This window comes from Melanotaenia boesemani, chromosome 18 (genome assembly GCF_017639745.1).
Source record: "Melanotaenia boesemani isolate fMelBoe1 chromosome 18, fMelBoe1.pri, whole genome shotgun sequence".
Taxonomy (NCBI): Eukaryota; Metazoa; Chordata; class Actinopteri; order Atheriniformes; family Melanotaeniidae; genus Melanotaenia; species Melanotaenia boesemani.
The window spans coordinates 29496120-29513833 of NC_055699.1; the positions used below are offsets into that span (position 1 = coordinate 29496120).

The window sequence follows — 17714 nt, forward strand, 5'->3', positions numbered from 1 at the left end:
GTGCTCCACAATTCAGGCCTGGAGATGTACTTTTTTGGCATAGACAGATTTTGGATAAAGACTTTTAACCTTTCAGAGCTCACACCGTTTCTGGAAAACCTTTTTCTGATTGCCTCACTGTAATTACTTTATTACTGATTAAGATCCACAAATGAACCTTTATTCCATAAATGTTGGGACGATGTTAATATGAATAATATGCAAAGATTAACAAATATCATAAACTAATATTTTAATTAAAGCAAAATATAAATCACACCGAAGTTGAGAGATTTCATTATTTCATTAAAAATATGGGCTCGTGTTGCAAAAATATAACAAGTCTCATAAAATTCACAAGGTCCATGGTGTATCATCCCCTCGTCTTTTATTCGTTAACTAGCCAAACAAGTTGTTGGCATATGATTTATACTTAGTCCTTTCATTAAAGAACTACACAGTCTGATGGTATTTATCTTGTTTACATGCAAGCATGTCATTTCTCCCCTGGGCTGTGTTTGGGCAGTGTGCTGCCCTGATGTGTACACCCTGCCATCAGAAGACAGAGTGCATCAGAACATATTAAGTAAAGCTCTGTGTTCTTTCCACCACTTTTTTCCCCACCGCTGAAGTTTCCAGCTGCTGTTCAAACAGCAAGAACTGTGCAAGACCTTCCAGATTTCCATGCCTCTTTTCTTCTGCTTTGTCATGCATAGATAAACAACCAATCGAGGAGGGACTACTTCTGTTATTTGCCCTGACTCTGATTCGCCTTCAGAAGCAGAAGAAGTGCACATCATTTGAGCACATGACAAAAGCAGAGCGTGATATGGCAATTTTATTTCAGACCAGTGTCCCATCTTTTCTCTTTCGTCTTTTCTCTCTAAAGTTCTGGAAAAGCTTGTTGTCACACAACCAGTCATTTTGGATCAAAGTCACATATTTGAAAAATTCCAGTAGAGCATGCTACAGCATCTGCTGTCCTTGGACACTAAAAAAACCCACGCTGCTGGAAATGCTGGACCTTAGTGCAGCATTTGACACAGTGGCCCTTTCTATCCTCCTGACCTGCCTGGTTCAGCAGGTGGGCCTTCAGGGACCTGGTCTTACCTAACAGAACTTTCACTGTGATGATCAATGATCGCTCCTCTCCAGCTCCAGTCCTCTGGTGTCCCACAGGGTTCCATTCTAGGCCATAGGCACTGATGCAACCCCATACCATCAGAGATGCAGGCCTTTTAACTGTCCACTGATAACAAGTTGGATGCTCCCTCTCCTCTATAGTCTGCAGGAAGCCCATGCTTTAGCCAGCTGACCAAATGAGATTTGGTCCAGAGAAGACGGCTCTGTTTCTGGATCCTGTTCACATCTGGCTCCTTTGCATGATGGAGCTTTAACCTGAATTTGTGGGTTTCAGGGTGAACTGTGTTCACAGACAGAGGTTTCCTGAGTCCATGCAGTGGTTTCTAGTAGTGAATCGTGTCTGCTTTTAATGTAGTGTTGTCAGAGGACCCCAAGATCACCAGCATCCAATACTTAAGCCAGATTCTCTCCAGTTTTACACTGAGGGACATTTTTCTGAAACTGCTCCACAATTTGTAAAAGCTTTTCTGTCTACCTGCATATCTTCTGACAGACTCTGCTTCTTAAAGGTGCTCTTTTCACATCCCATAATGTTACTGACCTGTTGATAATTAATCTGATTTGCTGCAAGTTTCTATCTTTCATACCTCCCGATTTTCCAGTCTTTTCTTTCCTTTTCAGAGAAGCTATAAAATTTAAAATTAGCTAATATTTTCCATGAAATGGTAAAATGTCTGTTTCAACATCTGATATATTGTTTATATATTATTTATGTAAATTATGTATTATTACATATTATCTATTGGGAATCAAATATGGGTTGATTAGATCTGGAAATCATTGTATTATTTTTTTTATTTATAGTGTCCCAAATGTTTGTAGAGGTGAGGTTGTACATTTTTACGCCTTTGTTCTATTTTTGTCTCGGTTCACTTCATTTTAAGTTTTCTGACTAACTCTCCGGTGCCTCTGAGCTCTGGTTGTGGGCAGTACTTACTTTCCCTCCACCAGGAACATGCTTCATATTGTCCTTGGAGCCCAAGCGTGAGGTGACGTGGCTGAAGTCCAACTTTTTGGAGACTACCTGAACCTAAATGGACACAGCATAGCAGCAAGAAGGAGAAAGCAGAGAAGGGTGAAGGAGTGGACAGGATAACAGGAGAAGGAGTGAAATGCACAGAAGAAAAGAAGAAGAGGAAAATGAAAGAATAGGTGTCGGGGAAAAGAAGTCATCACCACAACTAGGGTTAGAAAGGACAGGGCAGAGGGAAAGAAAAAGATTCACCTCAAGAAAATGCCTACAAATGCCTTTAGGGTGAAATGGCTATTTGACATTCTGCAGGTTTCACTATTTAAATGACAGAAAGATAAAAGCCTGGAAGGGCTTTAATTGTAGTGAAACCCACACCTAGACACTACTGAAGTCCACAAAGACCCTTATTTCCTAAAACACACATGCATCATGACAAGTACCACTTGATCCTGCTCATTAATACGCTGAGAATGTATCATACAGAGATGATGATGCATGTGTTTGTAAGCAGTAAACACAGACTGACAACTGATAAAACCAACATTATCTACATTTGACCAGCCAACATGCAGCCAACGTTGTTTTGGTGTAATTTATTTCATTTTTTGTTCTATAATTAGACAGATATGCAGGAAAATGGCCAGCAAGCATGGAGCTGTAATGTCATGGACGATGTTGCAACTCTACCAGCTTCCCAAATGTCTGTGTGATGGAAAAAAACTTCCTGCACCAAACAAATCTGCATGCAAGACAATTACTTACCCACACAGCCATGTGCTGATAGTTAATGTATAAGAGCGTTAGGTTGGCTTGAGAGTTGGTGATATTAATCCCTTATAGATAATTTAACCAAATACTTGTCATTGTGCATTTTTTAGACTGGATTGTGAAGGATTTAGTTTTTAGGCATTTATAGTGATTAAAAACTAAATTTTCGTTTTCTTTTATCTTTAATTACGAAACAAAATGGCAACTATCTTGGAAAATTAAATGAATATTTTTGGGTTTTTTTTTTTTAGTGCTGCAAACGTCTTAAGTTTAGCTGTACCATCAGTGGTGAGCGCAGAGAAAAATAACATGACTTTATGTCATATTATGTTCTTCTGCACTCTGCATTCATGATAATAATTATTATTAAGAAGAAGAGAGTTTAAATTCTCTATTTAAAGAACCAAATAGAAAAAAGTTCACGTGGAGGACAGGAAAAAGAAATTAACCTGCAGACTAGTGACAATTTAGACTGTGGGTTTCTAGTATCTTTATGAAGAACAAAACAAACTATAAATTGCAGTGCAGTAAAAATGAGTAAAATGCTTTAACAACAACAAAAAAGGATGTGGTGATGTCGGAGAGGATGGAGAGGGAACTCACTTTGGCCTGGCTGCCTTCTTTGGAGGCCATGCCCCTGTTCTGAGAGGCAGATGACACCTAAGGAGACAAGCCCACCTCAGGTCAATGTCAATAACACACAACAAAACACGGAAACGGGGACGTAGACATGCAGGAAGGGTTTCATGTGGTATGAAGTGGTTGGAATAAAAGTAGGACAGAAAAGAAAGGTAGATAAGGAAGTAGAAGACTTATGGAGGTGAACACATCAGCAGTGGAAGACCAGAAAGACATCAGCAGAGACGGGGGGGTTGTTAGGAGGAATACTGTAGGGTCGAGGAAAACTAATACAAAAAAAGTTACACTAATATTTCCTTGGACCTCCTTTAGCTTTGTTTATGGCACACATTCGCTTGTGGCATTGTTTTGATACTCTTCTTCTACTCTTTATTTCTGTCCAGAGTTACATAAATTTCTTTTCAAGATCTTGTAGCAGAGATGGGGACTCGAGTCACAGTTAAGTCACATTTCAAGTGGCTTGAGACTTGACTTGGACCTGCAATTTGAGACTTATTATTTTTCTTAATGATCTTCTCTCCATCTGATTCCCCATCTGCTGTCATGTCCCCAGATGTAACACTGACATAAAGTCACACAGAAGCACCGGCAGTGCATGTGAAGAACACAGCTGTTGCTGCAGCATCATTGTAACTTTTGGGTAGTAAAAACTTAGGACCAACAAGGACCAATATAAGAGCAGCAACTGGAACGTCCATGGTATAAAAACCCAGGACGCTGGCTCCACCACATCCACCTTAAAACACACCTGGAGAAATTAGTCACTGTAACATGAAGCTAATGTTAGCATCTATGTTAGCAACAAGCTTAGAGCCACAGCAATGTAAATGTTAGCTTGTTACTATGTCTGTACTAAAATGTTAACTCCATCAGATTAGCTCCACCGACTGTGTTCAGAAAAAGAACAAGACATGGTGCTGAACCGTTTCCATTAACTGGAATTTGCCATGATCACGTTAAACTGGGACCAGACCCGCTGTGAACAGTCCTGTTTTACTGGATTTACAGTTGTTGCTGATTTAGGGACATAATGAATATTTGGACTTCCAAGTATGGATCTTAATAAATCAAAATATTGAGTTTTTAAAATTAATTTTAAAAAAGTTTGAAATAAATTTTTTCTGTACTGATCTCACACAGCTATTTCAAGCCCTTTTAATATTAATATTTTTCTGATGCACTAGTGCAGGAATAACTAACTGTGGACCTGTTGAGCCACAAATTTTACATATTTACCTGCTGCAATACATTTGAGTCAAATTATTAATGGGTCATTAAGATGCTTGTGCAGAACTTGATAAGCTGTTGTTTGGATCAGGTGTGTTGCTGCAGGGAAACAAAACCTGTGGGACAGCTGGTGATCCTGCACTAAACTGCAACGACCCTCCTCTCTACAGGAAAAAAATGCTATGAACTTCAGTATTAGTATTTTAAATTTCCCCGTGGTTCCAGAAGGATTTTGGTTCACATTAAAAACTTTTGGATAAATTATGTTAAGAGTTTATTTACTCATTTGAATAAATTTCCATGTTCATCTACAGTTGTTATGTGTTGATGCCTTTCACTATTCTAAATATCTGTAATATCTTTGTTTTATGTAAAGCACTTTGAATTGTCCTGTACATGAAATGTGCTATATAAATAAACTGCCTTGCCTTGCCTACAGGTTTTTTAAATTCAGTAAAGAAAGAGAGACAAAGCATTTGTCAGTTTAAGCTACACATCAGTGTTTTTACTAAGTGCTGGTAGATAAAGGGTGAGTACTGATTTTAAATTCCCTGAATATTATTCCAGGGAATTTCCTCCTTGAGCTGCCACCTTATCACGGTGGAGGAGTTTACGCGTCGAGAAGATCCTAGGAGCTATGTTGTCAGGAGCTTTATGCCCTTGGTAGGGTCACCCATGGCAAATAAGTCAAACAGGGAGGGACCAGACAAAGCACGACTCAACAGACCTCTATGGTGAATAAAAACAATAGATCCAGGTTTTCCTTGCCTGGATATGGGTCACTGGGGCCCCCACTTTGGAACCAGACCTGAAGGTCGGGCACGAGGCAAGCACCTGGTGGCTGGGCCTTTGGCCATGGGACCCGATCAGGCCCGAAAGGATAAGATGAAATGTGGGCTTACCACCTGCAGGGGGGGGCCGTAGGAGTCAGGTGCAGCGTGAGCTGGGCGGCGGCTGAAAGTGGGGACCCTGGCGATCTGATCCTCGGCTGCAGAAGCAGGCTCTAAGGCAGGGGTCTCTAACTCCGGTCCTCGTGAGCAACTGTCCTGCAGGTTTTGGGTTCTACCCTGATGCAACACACCGGACTCAAATCACTGGGTCATTAACAGGCTTGTGCAGAGGTGTGTTGTAGTAGGAGACATCTGAAACCAGCAGGACAGTAGCTCACGAAGACCGGAGTTGGAGACCCCTGCTCTAGGGATATGGAATGTCACCTCTCTGGCGGGGAAGGAGCCTGAGCTGCGAGGCTGAGTGGTTCCGGCTAGATATAGTTGGACAATACACGGCTTGGGCTCTGGAACCACTGTCCTCGAGAAGGGCTGGACTCGCTTCTATTCTGGAGTTGCTCCCAGAGAGGGGCACCGAACAGGTGTGTGCATACTCACTGCCCCCTGACATGGCGCCTGTGCATTGGGGTTACCCTGGTGGACGAGAGGCTAGCATGGGTCCTGACTGTTGTTTGTGCTTATACACCGAACACGGAACAGGCCTGGCAGACCCAGAAACATGTTGTGAGGGTCTGCTGGGAATGTCTGGCGGAGTCTGCTGTCAGAAAGAGTTTTAACTTCCATCTCCAGCAGAGCTTCAACCATGTCCTCATGAGGTGGGGGACATTGAGCCCGAGTGGGCTGTCTTCCACGCCTCTATGGTTGTGGTGGCCTGCTGGAACTGTGGTTGTCGGTGCCTATTGCAGCGGAAATTCCTGGACTTGTGGTGGACACTAGCAGTGAGGGATGCCATTAAGCTGAAGAAGGAGTCGCTCAGGAGGGGGAAGCAATGCTCCATCAACACTGTACAGTGGGGATGAGGGGCTGCTGACCTCGACTCGGGACATTGTGCTTTGGTGAAGGGAAAACTTCGAAGACTTCCTCAATCCCACTGACACGTCTTCTGATGAGGATGCAGAGTTGGGGGACCCTGATGTTGGCTCTCCTATCTCTAAGTCTGAGGTCGCTGAGGTGGTTAAAGATCTCCTCGGTGGCAGGGGCCCAGGGGTGGATGAGATCCGCCTGCTCCTTAAGGCTTTGGATGCTGTAGGGCTATCTGGGTTGACAGACCTCTGCAGCATCACCTGGGAACCGTCCCTGAACATCAGGGACAGTTCCTCTGGACTGGCAGACTGGGGTGGTGGTCCCCCTCTTTAAAAAGGGAAACTGGAGAGTGTGCTCGAACTACAGGGGGATCACACTCCTCAGCCTCCCTGGTGAGGTCTATTCAAAGGTCCTGGAGAAGAGGTCCGTCCAATAGTCAAACCTCAGATTGAGGAGGAGCAGTGTAGTTTTTGTCTCGGTCATGGAACAGTGCACCAGCTCTACACCCTCTTCAGGGTCTTGAAGGGGACATGGGAGTTCGCTCAACCAGTCTACATGTGCTTTGTGGACTTGGAGAAGGCGTTCGACTGTGTCCACCGGGGATTCCTGTGGGGAGTACTCCGGGAATATGGAGTGCTGGACCCCCTTATACGAGCTGGCCGGTCCGTGTATGACCAGTGCCAGAGCTTGGTCCGCATTGCCGGCAGCAAATCAGATCCACTTCCAGTGAGGGTTGGACTCCACCAAGGCTGCCCTTTGTCTCTGATTCTGTTGGTAACTTTCATGGACAGAATTTCTAGGTGAAACTGAAGTGTTGAGGAGATCCGGTTTGGTGGCTCCAGGATTGGGTCTCTGCTTTTTGCAGTTGATGTGGTGGTTCTGTTGGCTTCATTGGGCCATGATCTTCAGCTCTCACTGGAGCGATGATGGGAGAGTCGGACCTCCAGCATATCCCAAAGACTCTAAATGAGATTAAGGTTTAGACTCTGTGGAGGCCAATCCATGTGTGAATATTATGTCTCCTTTTCCCTGAACCTCTCTCTCACAATCTGAGCCCCATGAATCCTGCACTGTGCCATCAGGGAAGATGGAATAACTTGCTCATTCAGTATATTCAGGTATCAGCTGACCTTATTCTTTGGACACATAATGTTGCTGAACCTAGACCTGCTCAACTGCAGCAATCCCAGATCATCTTCACAGATTAGTGGTTTTCTTATGGCTCCACCGCTGTTTAGTCCGTGTTCCCTTCACATTGTGCTTGTGGAAATGCTCTGTATTTCATTATTAAACATAGCCCCGTGTTCTACTGTTATGATTTGATCACCATCATTTAGGATTATTTCCAACCACACTTTTTCCTGGAAGATGATGGTTCCTCGCTATCCTTCAAGTTTTTAATAGTGTTTGATCATTCTTAATCCAGTTTTAGCAGTTTGAACATCTCCTCAGACGTTTTCTTTGCTTAAAGCCAATATGACATGACCATTCTGAAACAGATAAACATCTTTGCCATGACCACAGGCTGTGTCTTTCCACGTGGTTGTTTAAGAAATGAAAAGCTATTGGGTTAAATAATTATTGCAACAGAAACATCATCATCCATGTATTAGTTAAATCCAGCTGATGGCTTTCTTTTGGCAGTGTATGAAGAGAAGCTGTTCCAGGTGTAAACTAACTGAATGGTTTCTAGTGGGGCACCAATGGGAAAACAATAAAAAAGTTAACTGTCAACCACCACAATCACTGTTACTAGTGACTGGTTCAGTCAGCACTAAAAGGGAACAAATAGTTTTGTTTTATATTTGATGAACAAAGATGTGCAAATAAACTGTCACCTGCCTGGATTTCTTTACAGCAAATACACCCTCACCTAAGACATTTTTAAGTTAAGCTTAGTGTGATTATAACTGCAAGTTATGAAAGATAACATAATTGTGAGCTAGGAACTGTAACTAGAGGGACCCTACAAAGAACCTGAGGATGGAAATCCACATCTTTTCAGCACAGGTTCTATGGAAGCTCTGAACCCCCTCTCCTCTGAGGAAAGGATGTCATGGTAGTAAATAAACATGCAGATGAAACAAATAATCAGACGAGCCTGAAAAACCAAGAAAAAAACACAAAAACTGATGTACGAATGTAATAAATACAGTGTTGTGTTTTAAAGCTCCTTAGATGAAAAGGTTGTACTTTGAGAGAAATTAAGGAGAAATAAAGGTAAAGAATAAAGTCACCACTAGAGGGCAGTGTTGCATGCTAAATCACAGACAGCAGACAAAGCTCATTTTCACAAGAAGTGTTGACGGTCAGAAAACACATCAGCAGGACCCACCTTCCCCCCTCCAGGATGGTGCTTCGTGTTGTCCGTGGAGCCGATCTTAGAGCGGATGTTGTGGGTGTCGAGGGCCGGCGCTGTGTTGGGACGAGCTGTGGACCTCGAGGAGGACCCTGCGAGGCTAGCCGTGGCTGCAGTGGTGGGTCGTGAGGGACGGGGCACCAGGGGCTTCTTCTCTGGTACTGTGCCTGTGGTGGAGGAGGAGGTGGCTGGTTTGGCTGCTGTGGTGCGAGTGCGGGAAGCAGCAGTGATGGGAACAGTGCTGCGTGTGGTGGTGGTGGTGGTTTTGGGCTTGGAAGAGTCAGCTGAAACGGAAACAAGTATTTCATAGAAGCTTTAAAGAGTTTCTTTACTTAACTGGAAACCTAGTGTTTTGTTAATCTCACATTAGGATACAAAATAAATTCCTTTTCATCTGTGCCACGTAAGATGTTGTGAAATCATTCAAGGCAAAAAGATTTAGTGACTCTAAAGGGATAGATATGGACTTAGAGAAAGATTTTACTGAATGTCTTGTAGTGGTGGAATTTGGAACGGCTTCTGGATGGGATGGAAAATGATCTTACTACTTTAAAGAGCTGGCTTGACTCAATCTGTTGGGGTTTTATTGTACTCTATTTTTCCCTTTCTGAGTGTCTGTGTATAATTTACTTTCCTATATAACTGTTTCTGCCATCTCCAGGCACATGTTGTCTGTTTGATTTTCATAATGATGATAACAGAAGCATTGTTTTTTTAGGGGATCATTCTGAATGTGGGAACCTCTGTCTAGCTTGTTTTACTCATTTATTTTTTTCCTTTCTTTGTTGAATATGGCACAAGGTGGCAGGTCTAGATAAGTCCTAGAGTTCTACCTGCTCCCATTCAGACATGCCACTGTTTACTTTTATTAGGATTCTGTGTCACTAATCTCACAACATGTTTGTTTTATGTTTTATTAACTTGTCTGAATAAATTAATTAAAAAAATAAGTGAAAGGGTTTTAAAAGTGATTTAAAGTTTCTCTCTGATGCTGACATAAACAACCCTGAGCTGAGCTGCTTCTGTAAGACAAAAACACTAAGTGTAACATTTCTGACATGAAAACTCTCCACTGCAGGAAAACACATGATCAGAGGCCATTCCTGGATCTCTGGGCGCTGCAAGCAAAATTACACGGGGTGCCCCTCCAACCAGCGTTCATTCCCCTTTTTATTATAACACCAAGAACATGTTGATAATGTTATCCTTAAAGGCGTTGTTACAACTTTCAACTTTTAAATGTTATTTACCCGCTTTCACTTCTTCTGACTTTTACATAATTATCTATTTTCATTTAATTAAAGAGGGGCAATATGATTTAATATAGTTCCAATTCAGAAGATTAAATTATGTACTGAAAACTGCTTTATGACCCTTTAGGATTACATTTACAGCTGATACAGAACATGCATAAGTAATTTTCAGAAGCATAAATTGGACATGGGAAATAAAATATAAACACTACTTGAACACAATAACTTCCATTTATCAACTTAGTACGACATATCAGATTATTTATTATTAATTCTATAATTTAACATTCTTAGCTTTATACTTAAGCTGAACTATAGAGCTTTAATTTGATATGTTTTTATTTTCAGCCTGGTGACTTCCAGGTAGAGACTGAGCCTCTCTGAGCTAAATTAGCTTCTGGATTATCTGCACTACTTACCACTGTCTTGCTCTCTCCTTTACGCTTCTATTTTTTCTATCTTTAGTTCTTTAGTCTCGGTTTGTTTACATAAGATGCACTGCTACTCGCTGCAAGACCGAGAGAAGGTGGTGGGACCCCTTAAAATTTGATGTTTGGTCAGTGTCTCCACATTGTCTCTGCTCTGTCTTGATTGAAAACTGGTTGGTTCTCGGAGGCCCCCTTCTAGGTAGGGGGCTCCAATCATTTGCCCGTGCACATGATAAACTATAAAATATGATCATTACAGCTACGGGTTTGGTTTTTTTTAAGATAACTCTGGAGATGGATCATCACTTTATACAGCAATGCTAGAAGTTGGTGAAACAAACATTATTAAAGGAAAATGTTCAGAAGAAAATATTCATTTAAATTTCTACCAGAGTGAGTGAAGCAGATTTATAATGGTATCCTCTCCATCATCCTAAGCCAGTGCAACATTCCTGCCAAGTTAAATCTATCAATTCACTCACATCTGCAGTGTCTGTAGAGTGATGAGGCATGTTGAATCACAGGTCTGGCTGTCAGTCCTTTCTGAGTCTTTGAAATATCTGCAACTCCTTAAGAAATCCTTCCCTTTACTTTCCCTTGTTTCCTAAAAACAATTTCACTTTCTGTGTGAACCCTGACAGATTAGACGACCAGAGGGTGCTTCAGCAAGAGCTGCAAACTCCTGTCAACAGCAAGGAGACAGTAAGAGGCTACAGGCTGCTGCGATGGAGGTTTTAAAGTCTGCAGGGCCTTTTAGTAGTAAAGCCTCTATCTATTAAAGTCTGCAGAGGAGTCACAGTTGGACAGTTTGTATTGCTGTGTCACATCCACAGTGTTTAAAGTGGGTTACAGGTTAAAAGAGGAGACAACGAAGAAGGAACATGCAGAACAAATGTTGGAGTTAGAGATTGGACATAAAGAATATATAAAAATGAAGGACCATAGTAAAAATATGCAGTAATCTGACTTAAAACTGACCCTAGAAATTACAAAGTAATTTCCCAAAAAGTTGGGATGCTATGTAAAATGTAAAAATTCACCAAGTAGTTGAATTTATTTATTTTTTCTTGTATATTTGTCCTGACAAGTGAGGCAAAGCTGTATGGTGACAGAATTAAAGGAGGGCTCAGTTACACTCTACAATCCATGAGAAGAGAGTTTTTCTCCAGGACCGGGAGAGGTGGAAGGAAAACGATGGTTTGGGGAAAGTTTGTCAAATTTTAGTTGCGACCTTTAGTCGACCTGGGGCGTCGAAAAGGAGGGGGAGTCTAGGGGCCCAGGATTGTCAAAGGCCCAGAAGGGCCCTAAATGCAACTGTAATACTAACAAAATTATCTGATACTCAATGATAAACTAACAATCATGCAAACATTTTAGTTAAAATGCAATGTTATCACTAACTTACACCGGGTGCGTGTTTGTGGCAATTTTTACCGGCAGTGTGTCAGGTGTGGAGTGCCAGTGTGCAGTCCACCTAGCAGGATCCACGAGATCATAAAATAACAAGAGAAGTGGACGATCTTGTGATTCTCCACTCATCTTGTTGGTGCAGCTGATGCTGGTGGTATGTGCTCTCGTGCTCGAGTGTATGGTTACAGTGTTGTGTTGCAGTTTCTCATCTGTGGTAACCACACAAATTCAGCAAGAATATCTAGAAATCTGGAAGCACATAATCACAAAATGACTAAGGGAGAACTTCTGCGTGACCGTGCTGCAAGCCGAGGTGAACGTCAGGTCTTGAAGAGGAACGGCTCAGAAAAAAAAAACAAATGATTGTAGACATTTTTGCAACAAAAACTGAAATATCATATAGCCAAAAAGAATTCGGACAGTTTGCCCCGTACTGAGTAGAAGCACCCTTTTGAGCTAATACAGCCATGAGTCTTCTTGGGAATGATGCAACAAGTTTTTCACACCTGGATTTAGGGATCCTCTGCCATCCTTCCTTGCAGTTCCTCTCCAGTTCCATCAGGTTGGATGGTTAACGCTGATTGACAGCCTTTTTTCAGGTCTCTCCAGAGACACTTAATTAGGTTTAAGTCAGGGCTCTGGCTGGGCCCTTCAGGAAAAGCCACAGAGTTGTTCCTAAGCCACTCCTTTGGAATTTTAGCTACATGCTTAGGGTCATTGTCTTGTTAGAAGATGAATCTTTTGGCCTAGTCGTCCTGTTCCTGCAGCTGAAAAACACCTCCACAGCATGATGCTGCCACCACCATGCTTCACCATTGGGATTGTATTGGGCAGGTGAAAGGAGGTACCTGTTTTATCTCCACACATATCACTTAGAATTAAGGCCAAACATTCAATATTGGCCGTATAGAAAATGGATGGACGGAAATTCAATGTTGGTCTCATCAGACCAGAGAATCACATTTCTCTGTCTGGGAGTCCTTTATGTGTTTTTTGGCAAACTCTATGCAATGTTTCATGTGTCACTGAGGAGAGGCTTTTGTCAGGCCATACTGCCATAAAGCCCCAATTGGTGGAGGGCTGCAGTGATGGCTGACTTTCTAGAACTTTCTCCCACCTCCCCACCACATCTCTGGATCTCAGCCACAGTCATCTTTAGGTTCTTCTTTAGCTCAGCCTCTTCTCCGTAGGTGGAGTTCTGGCCATCCAAAACTTCCTCTATTTAAGGATTATGGAGGCCAATGTGCTTGTAGGAGAAGGGCAGCAGAAATTCCTTTGTAACCTTTGCCTGATCTGTGCCTTGCCACAATTCTCTGAGCTTTTCGGGCAGTTCCTTCAACCTCATGATTCTCATTTGCTGTGACATGCACTGTGAGCTGTAAGGTCTTATACAGACAGCTGTGTCTTTCCTAAAGAAGTCCAATTAATTCAATTAAACACAGCTGAATTCAAATCAAGGTGTAGAACCATCTCAAAGATGATCAGAAGAAATGGAGAAATCCTGAGTCAAATATATGACTGTAACAACAAAGGGTCCTAAAGATAAAGTGTATGGGGCCATGCGATACTTCAGTATTGGTCCTTTATTAATTTGTAAAAAATGCCTACATGTCGTGATTAAAGGTTTATGTTGCATGGTTTACTTATGTTGTCTCATGTTCTGAGTTTTTGTCATGTTTTGTTTATGTTTTTGGTGTTTAGGGTCACGTTTAGTTGTGTTGTTGGTTCCTGCTCATTAGTTCACCTGGTCTGATTAGCTCATTCACCTCACCTGTGCCATTTTAATCCCTCAGTGTATTTAAGCCAATGGTTCTCAGTTCCTCCTTTGCTAGTCCAATGTTTGTTGCTTCTGTTTTTTATTTACTGTTTGTTGTCAGTGTTGTAGTCCATGCCAAAGTTTGTTAGTGCTAATGTGTTTGCTAGTTTAGTCCGGTGGTTCTCAAACTGGGGGCGCAGCAACATGACTGGGGGGGTGCATGCGATTGGGAAAATGTAGCAGAAAGTAATGTTTTGACAACTTGGGCTCTTGGAAACATTTTGGTCCACACTACAGACCACTTGGTGGCAGTAATGCACCAAGTCGTTCTTGGCAACCACCACAAACTATAAAGAAGAAGAAGAACTGCAGACCAGACATCAGAGATTACTGAACACATCGAAGGGAGAAAGAAAGAGATGTGGAGAAACAGGTAACTGGGATGAAAGAATACCTGGTCCCCTCACTCTGTGTATATAAGGGCGGGGGGGCCTGGGAATGTTAATTCCTCCAAAGGGGGCATGAATACAAAGCTTAACTATCCTAGCTCCACAGATGGTCATCCTGTCCCTTGTTGATTGTGTTTGGATGGACACCATGAAATGTTGTTTTCCCTATGTTCCAGTCTTTACCTGTTTTCCCTTTTCCTTCCTTACTTTCCATACCCACTATATGTTTTTTATGTTCTACTATAACATAACTGCAGTGTTATGATACCTGTGGAGGTCTTCCGAGTGCTGGGCTTCTTCTCTTCTCCTTGCTTGCCGTCTGTTTCAGATGCTGAAACAGAGATTGTCAGAAGATATGTCAATGACTGCATCCCACACTCTAATTTGAAATAATACTCCTGTCGTCCATTAAAACAGCTGCTACCTGATGGCCTTTTGGCTACAGTAGTGGTAGTTGTGCGAGCAGATGTAGCTGTTCGTGCAGTAGTTTTACTGGCTGCTGTGGTAGCAGTCCCATCTTTGGTGGCAGCAATGGGACCGATTTGATTGGAGGCTGCAGTACTGGCTTTTGGTACCAGGGGGCGCTTCTCTGTGGTAGTCTGTGGAGGGAGGCGAAACGCATCGGAACAAGGAGAATGTCAGGCTTTGAAGGAAAGAAATGGCTGATGCATGAGGGCAAACAGCAGCAGCAGGAAGCCAAATCTGCAAAACAAACGAGCAGTAAACTGGGCCACCAGTCAAGGATTGCAGCGCATTTCTCCTGCAACTTTCTGGGTGATGCGACGCTCCTCATACAGTTGAGTCACCCTGCAACACTGAACATGCTGAACTGAGTCACCCTGCAGCCTGGGGTGCTGAGGAGCTAAATAAAGCTGGTTAATTCATTGGTTACAGTGACACAGGCTACATGTTTTGAGACGGTGAGCTGGTGGGGTCACGTATCACGGGCCAATCAATGAATACAAGTTCAGAACTTCTTAAACCTTCATATTGTATAAAGTCTTGATCTAAACTAATCAGCTGTTTCCCCTCTGATGGACCGATGCACTTACCTTGGGTTTACCATTTCTTAAAGCGGTCGTGGTGGAGGATAATGGGCGGCTGGTGGTGGAACTGGCAGGGGGCCTTTTGGGCCCAGCAGCAGCAGTTGTGGAGGATGTCTTGGGTGTGGTAGGTTTTTTATCTGAGGTGCTGGTGGCAGAGGGTGCAGGGCGCCTAGCAGCAGCCACGGCGGAAACACTGTTGGCCGTGGCGGTCGGCTGCATTTTGGCGGCAGCACCTGGTTTGGTGACCCCTACAGCAGGCTGCAGAGCCAGACCAACACCAGGTGGATGGGGTGCAAAATGAGGAAGAAAAACAAAGAAAAAGGGGAAAAATAAACATGAAGAAAAGAAGATAATGGCAGCAGGGTTCGCAAGCACAAGCAGCAACTTAATCATAAATGAGAAAAATAATAAGCTAAAATTATAGCAGTGAGTCTGTTGCATGTGAGGAAAGTGTTTGTGTCACGGCTTCGGGATGGGGTTGGGATTTCCCAGCCACCTCTGAAGCCATCTGTTCTCCTCTGGCTCTGATTGCTTTGCCCTGATAACTAATGCTGTCCACCTGGTGTTGCTCCCGAGATGAGCAGGAGTCTCTCTGCTGCTCACTGCCAGATCATCAGAGCACTCCTCTACGTTTCCAGCCCTTCTCATCGGCCTGTTGACCTGTTTTCTCCCTTCCTGGAGCTTTTGTACCTGCCTGCTTTCAGCCTGGTAACTTTTGCTCTATTTTTGTGGCTCTCACAGGTTTTGAACTTGGGATTGTTGTAACAGTTCGGATTTGCATTCTGGACCAAGCTTATTTCCTTACTGGATGGATTGAAGGAAGCTTTGGACCTCTTGGAGTTCCCTGTCTGGATCAGAGTAACCAAGCTCTGTTAACCCTCTAGTTCTCATTGCAGTAATCTCCTGTTCAGCAGTTAGGGAGAAGATACCAGATCAGGATCCCATTACTTCTGCTGTTATTTCATTGCCTGAGACAGTTCACTGTGGTTGTTCAGTTTCTCAACTCTGTTCTCTTACGTCCACACAAGAGGAAACTGCCATGGACCAGAAATAAGTCTTCAGACACCTACCTGAACACAATAAATTTTTATTCATCCAATCCAAAGGTCTCTGATCTTTTGTGGGTATAGATGCTAGTAAGTAAAACAAAAAACAGAAGAAGCAGCTTGATAATGAAAGTTTTCTTTAAATCAAAACTCCCTTAAACGTCATATTTCTCTCCATTTTCTATAAAATATTCCCAAATGTTTTTTAACTTTATCTATTAACTGGGTAAAAAGTAAAGGATATTATTATTATTTTTTTTAATACCCTGCATTTTCTCAAATGCAGACGTTTTTCCACAGAACTGAAAATTGGTCATTTTTCCAATCTACTGGAGTTTTAAGGGTTAAACTAGAACCAGACTTGTTTCCAGTTTGTTTTATACTAACATCGGCAGCCTGTGCCTCCTCTGATGAGTCATACCTTCTTCTTGTCCACGCGCTCTCTGCTCGGTGTGGTGCTGCTTCCATTGGCTACAGGCTTCGCAGGCTTCTTGGTCTTCTCTGCTCCAACCTTCTCCTTGTTGTCTTTCTTTTCCACTGTCTTTTTGTCCAGCTTCACCACCTGTTCAGTCTTCTGTGCGGCTTTTTTGGCAGGCTCCTCAGGCTTACCTGCCTCATCCTCCATCTTCGTCTTATTTACTTCTTCTTCTGCGTCAGCCTTTTCTGTCTTGGCGTCGTCCACCTCTGCTGTCACCTTCATCTCTGTGTCAGCCTTCTTCTCCATCACGTCATAGCTGGTATCAAGCTCGACAGGAGTCTCTGGGCTTTTTTCCAGGTTGTCGATGTGCTGCTCTTTGACATCCTTTATCTCTGGTTTCTCTACTTTCTCGGGGCTTTTGTTCTCTGCTCTTCCTCCCTCTTTGGACATTTCATTATTCTCCATCTTTTCCACATTCTCTGCTTTCTCAACTACTTTGTTTATCATCTCAACTTCTACCTTCTCTGTTTTATCCATATTTACAGGAGATTCTTCTGCCTGTTGAGTTTTTTCCTCTTTTTCTTCGTTCTTCTGAACTGACTCCACTTTCTCCATCTCCTTCTTTACGTCCACCTTTTCTTCTGGTTTCTCTGTCTCCATGTTATCAGTTTGTTTCTCTTCTTTAACACTTTCTTCCTCACATTTCTCTTTCTCCTCCTTGGCTGGAGCTTCACTGCTTGCATATTCAACCTTTACACTCTTCTGCTCAGGTTTATCCAAGGAGTCGGCTGGCTCCGCCTTCTTCATGTCACCTTCCAGCTTCTCTTCCTTCTTGTCAGATTTAACTGGAAAAAAAGAGACAAAAAGGTGTTTTCACATACTCTGGTAGCTGTGTTCATATTATAAAAAATATTCAAAACCCAGAAACTGATCATCTGAACTGAACCAGTAACAAAGTGCTTTGGATCTGGATGATATTTCTAGACATTAAACCAAAATATCATCAAAG

At 42.6% G+C, this 17714-nt stretch overlaps 1 protein-coding gene across 8 annotated transcripts in view; it reads right to left on the bottom strand.

Annotated features, from left to right (window-relative positions):
* Positions 1 to 17714, bottom strand: part of LOC121628811 (microtubule-associated protein 4) — a 126115-nt gene that overhangs the window by 4590 nt on the left and 103811 nt on the right. For 6 of the 8 annotated variants that reach the window (XM_041968149.1, XM_041968154.1, XM_041968148.1 and 3 more), the window contains 7 exons: positions 16709 to 17550; positions 15248 to 15499; positions 14620 to 14794; positions 14464 to 14526; positions 8876 to 9183; positions 3467 to 3523; positions 2060 to 2152 (listed from right to left, as the gene is read on the bottom strand). In XM_041968149.1, the coding sequence (XP_041824083.1) occupies positions 2060 to 2152; positions 3467 to 3523; positions 8876 to 9183; positions 14464 to 14526; positions 14620 to 14794; positions 15248 to 15499; positions 16709 to 17550 (1790 nt within the window). The remainder of the gene's footprint in view (positions 1 to 2059; positions 2153 to 3466; positions 3524 to 8875; positions 9184 to 14463; positions 14527 to 14619; positions 14795 to 15247; positions 15500 to 16708; positions 17551 to 17714) is intronic. The other 2 variants (XM_041968150.1, XM_041968152.1) reach the window with 2 other exon arrangements.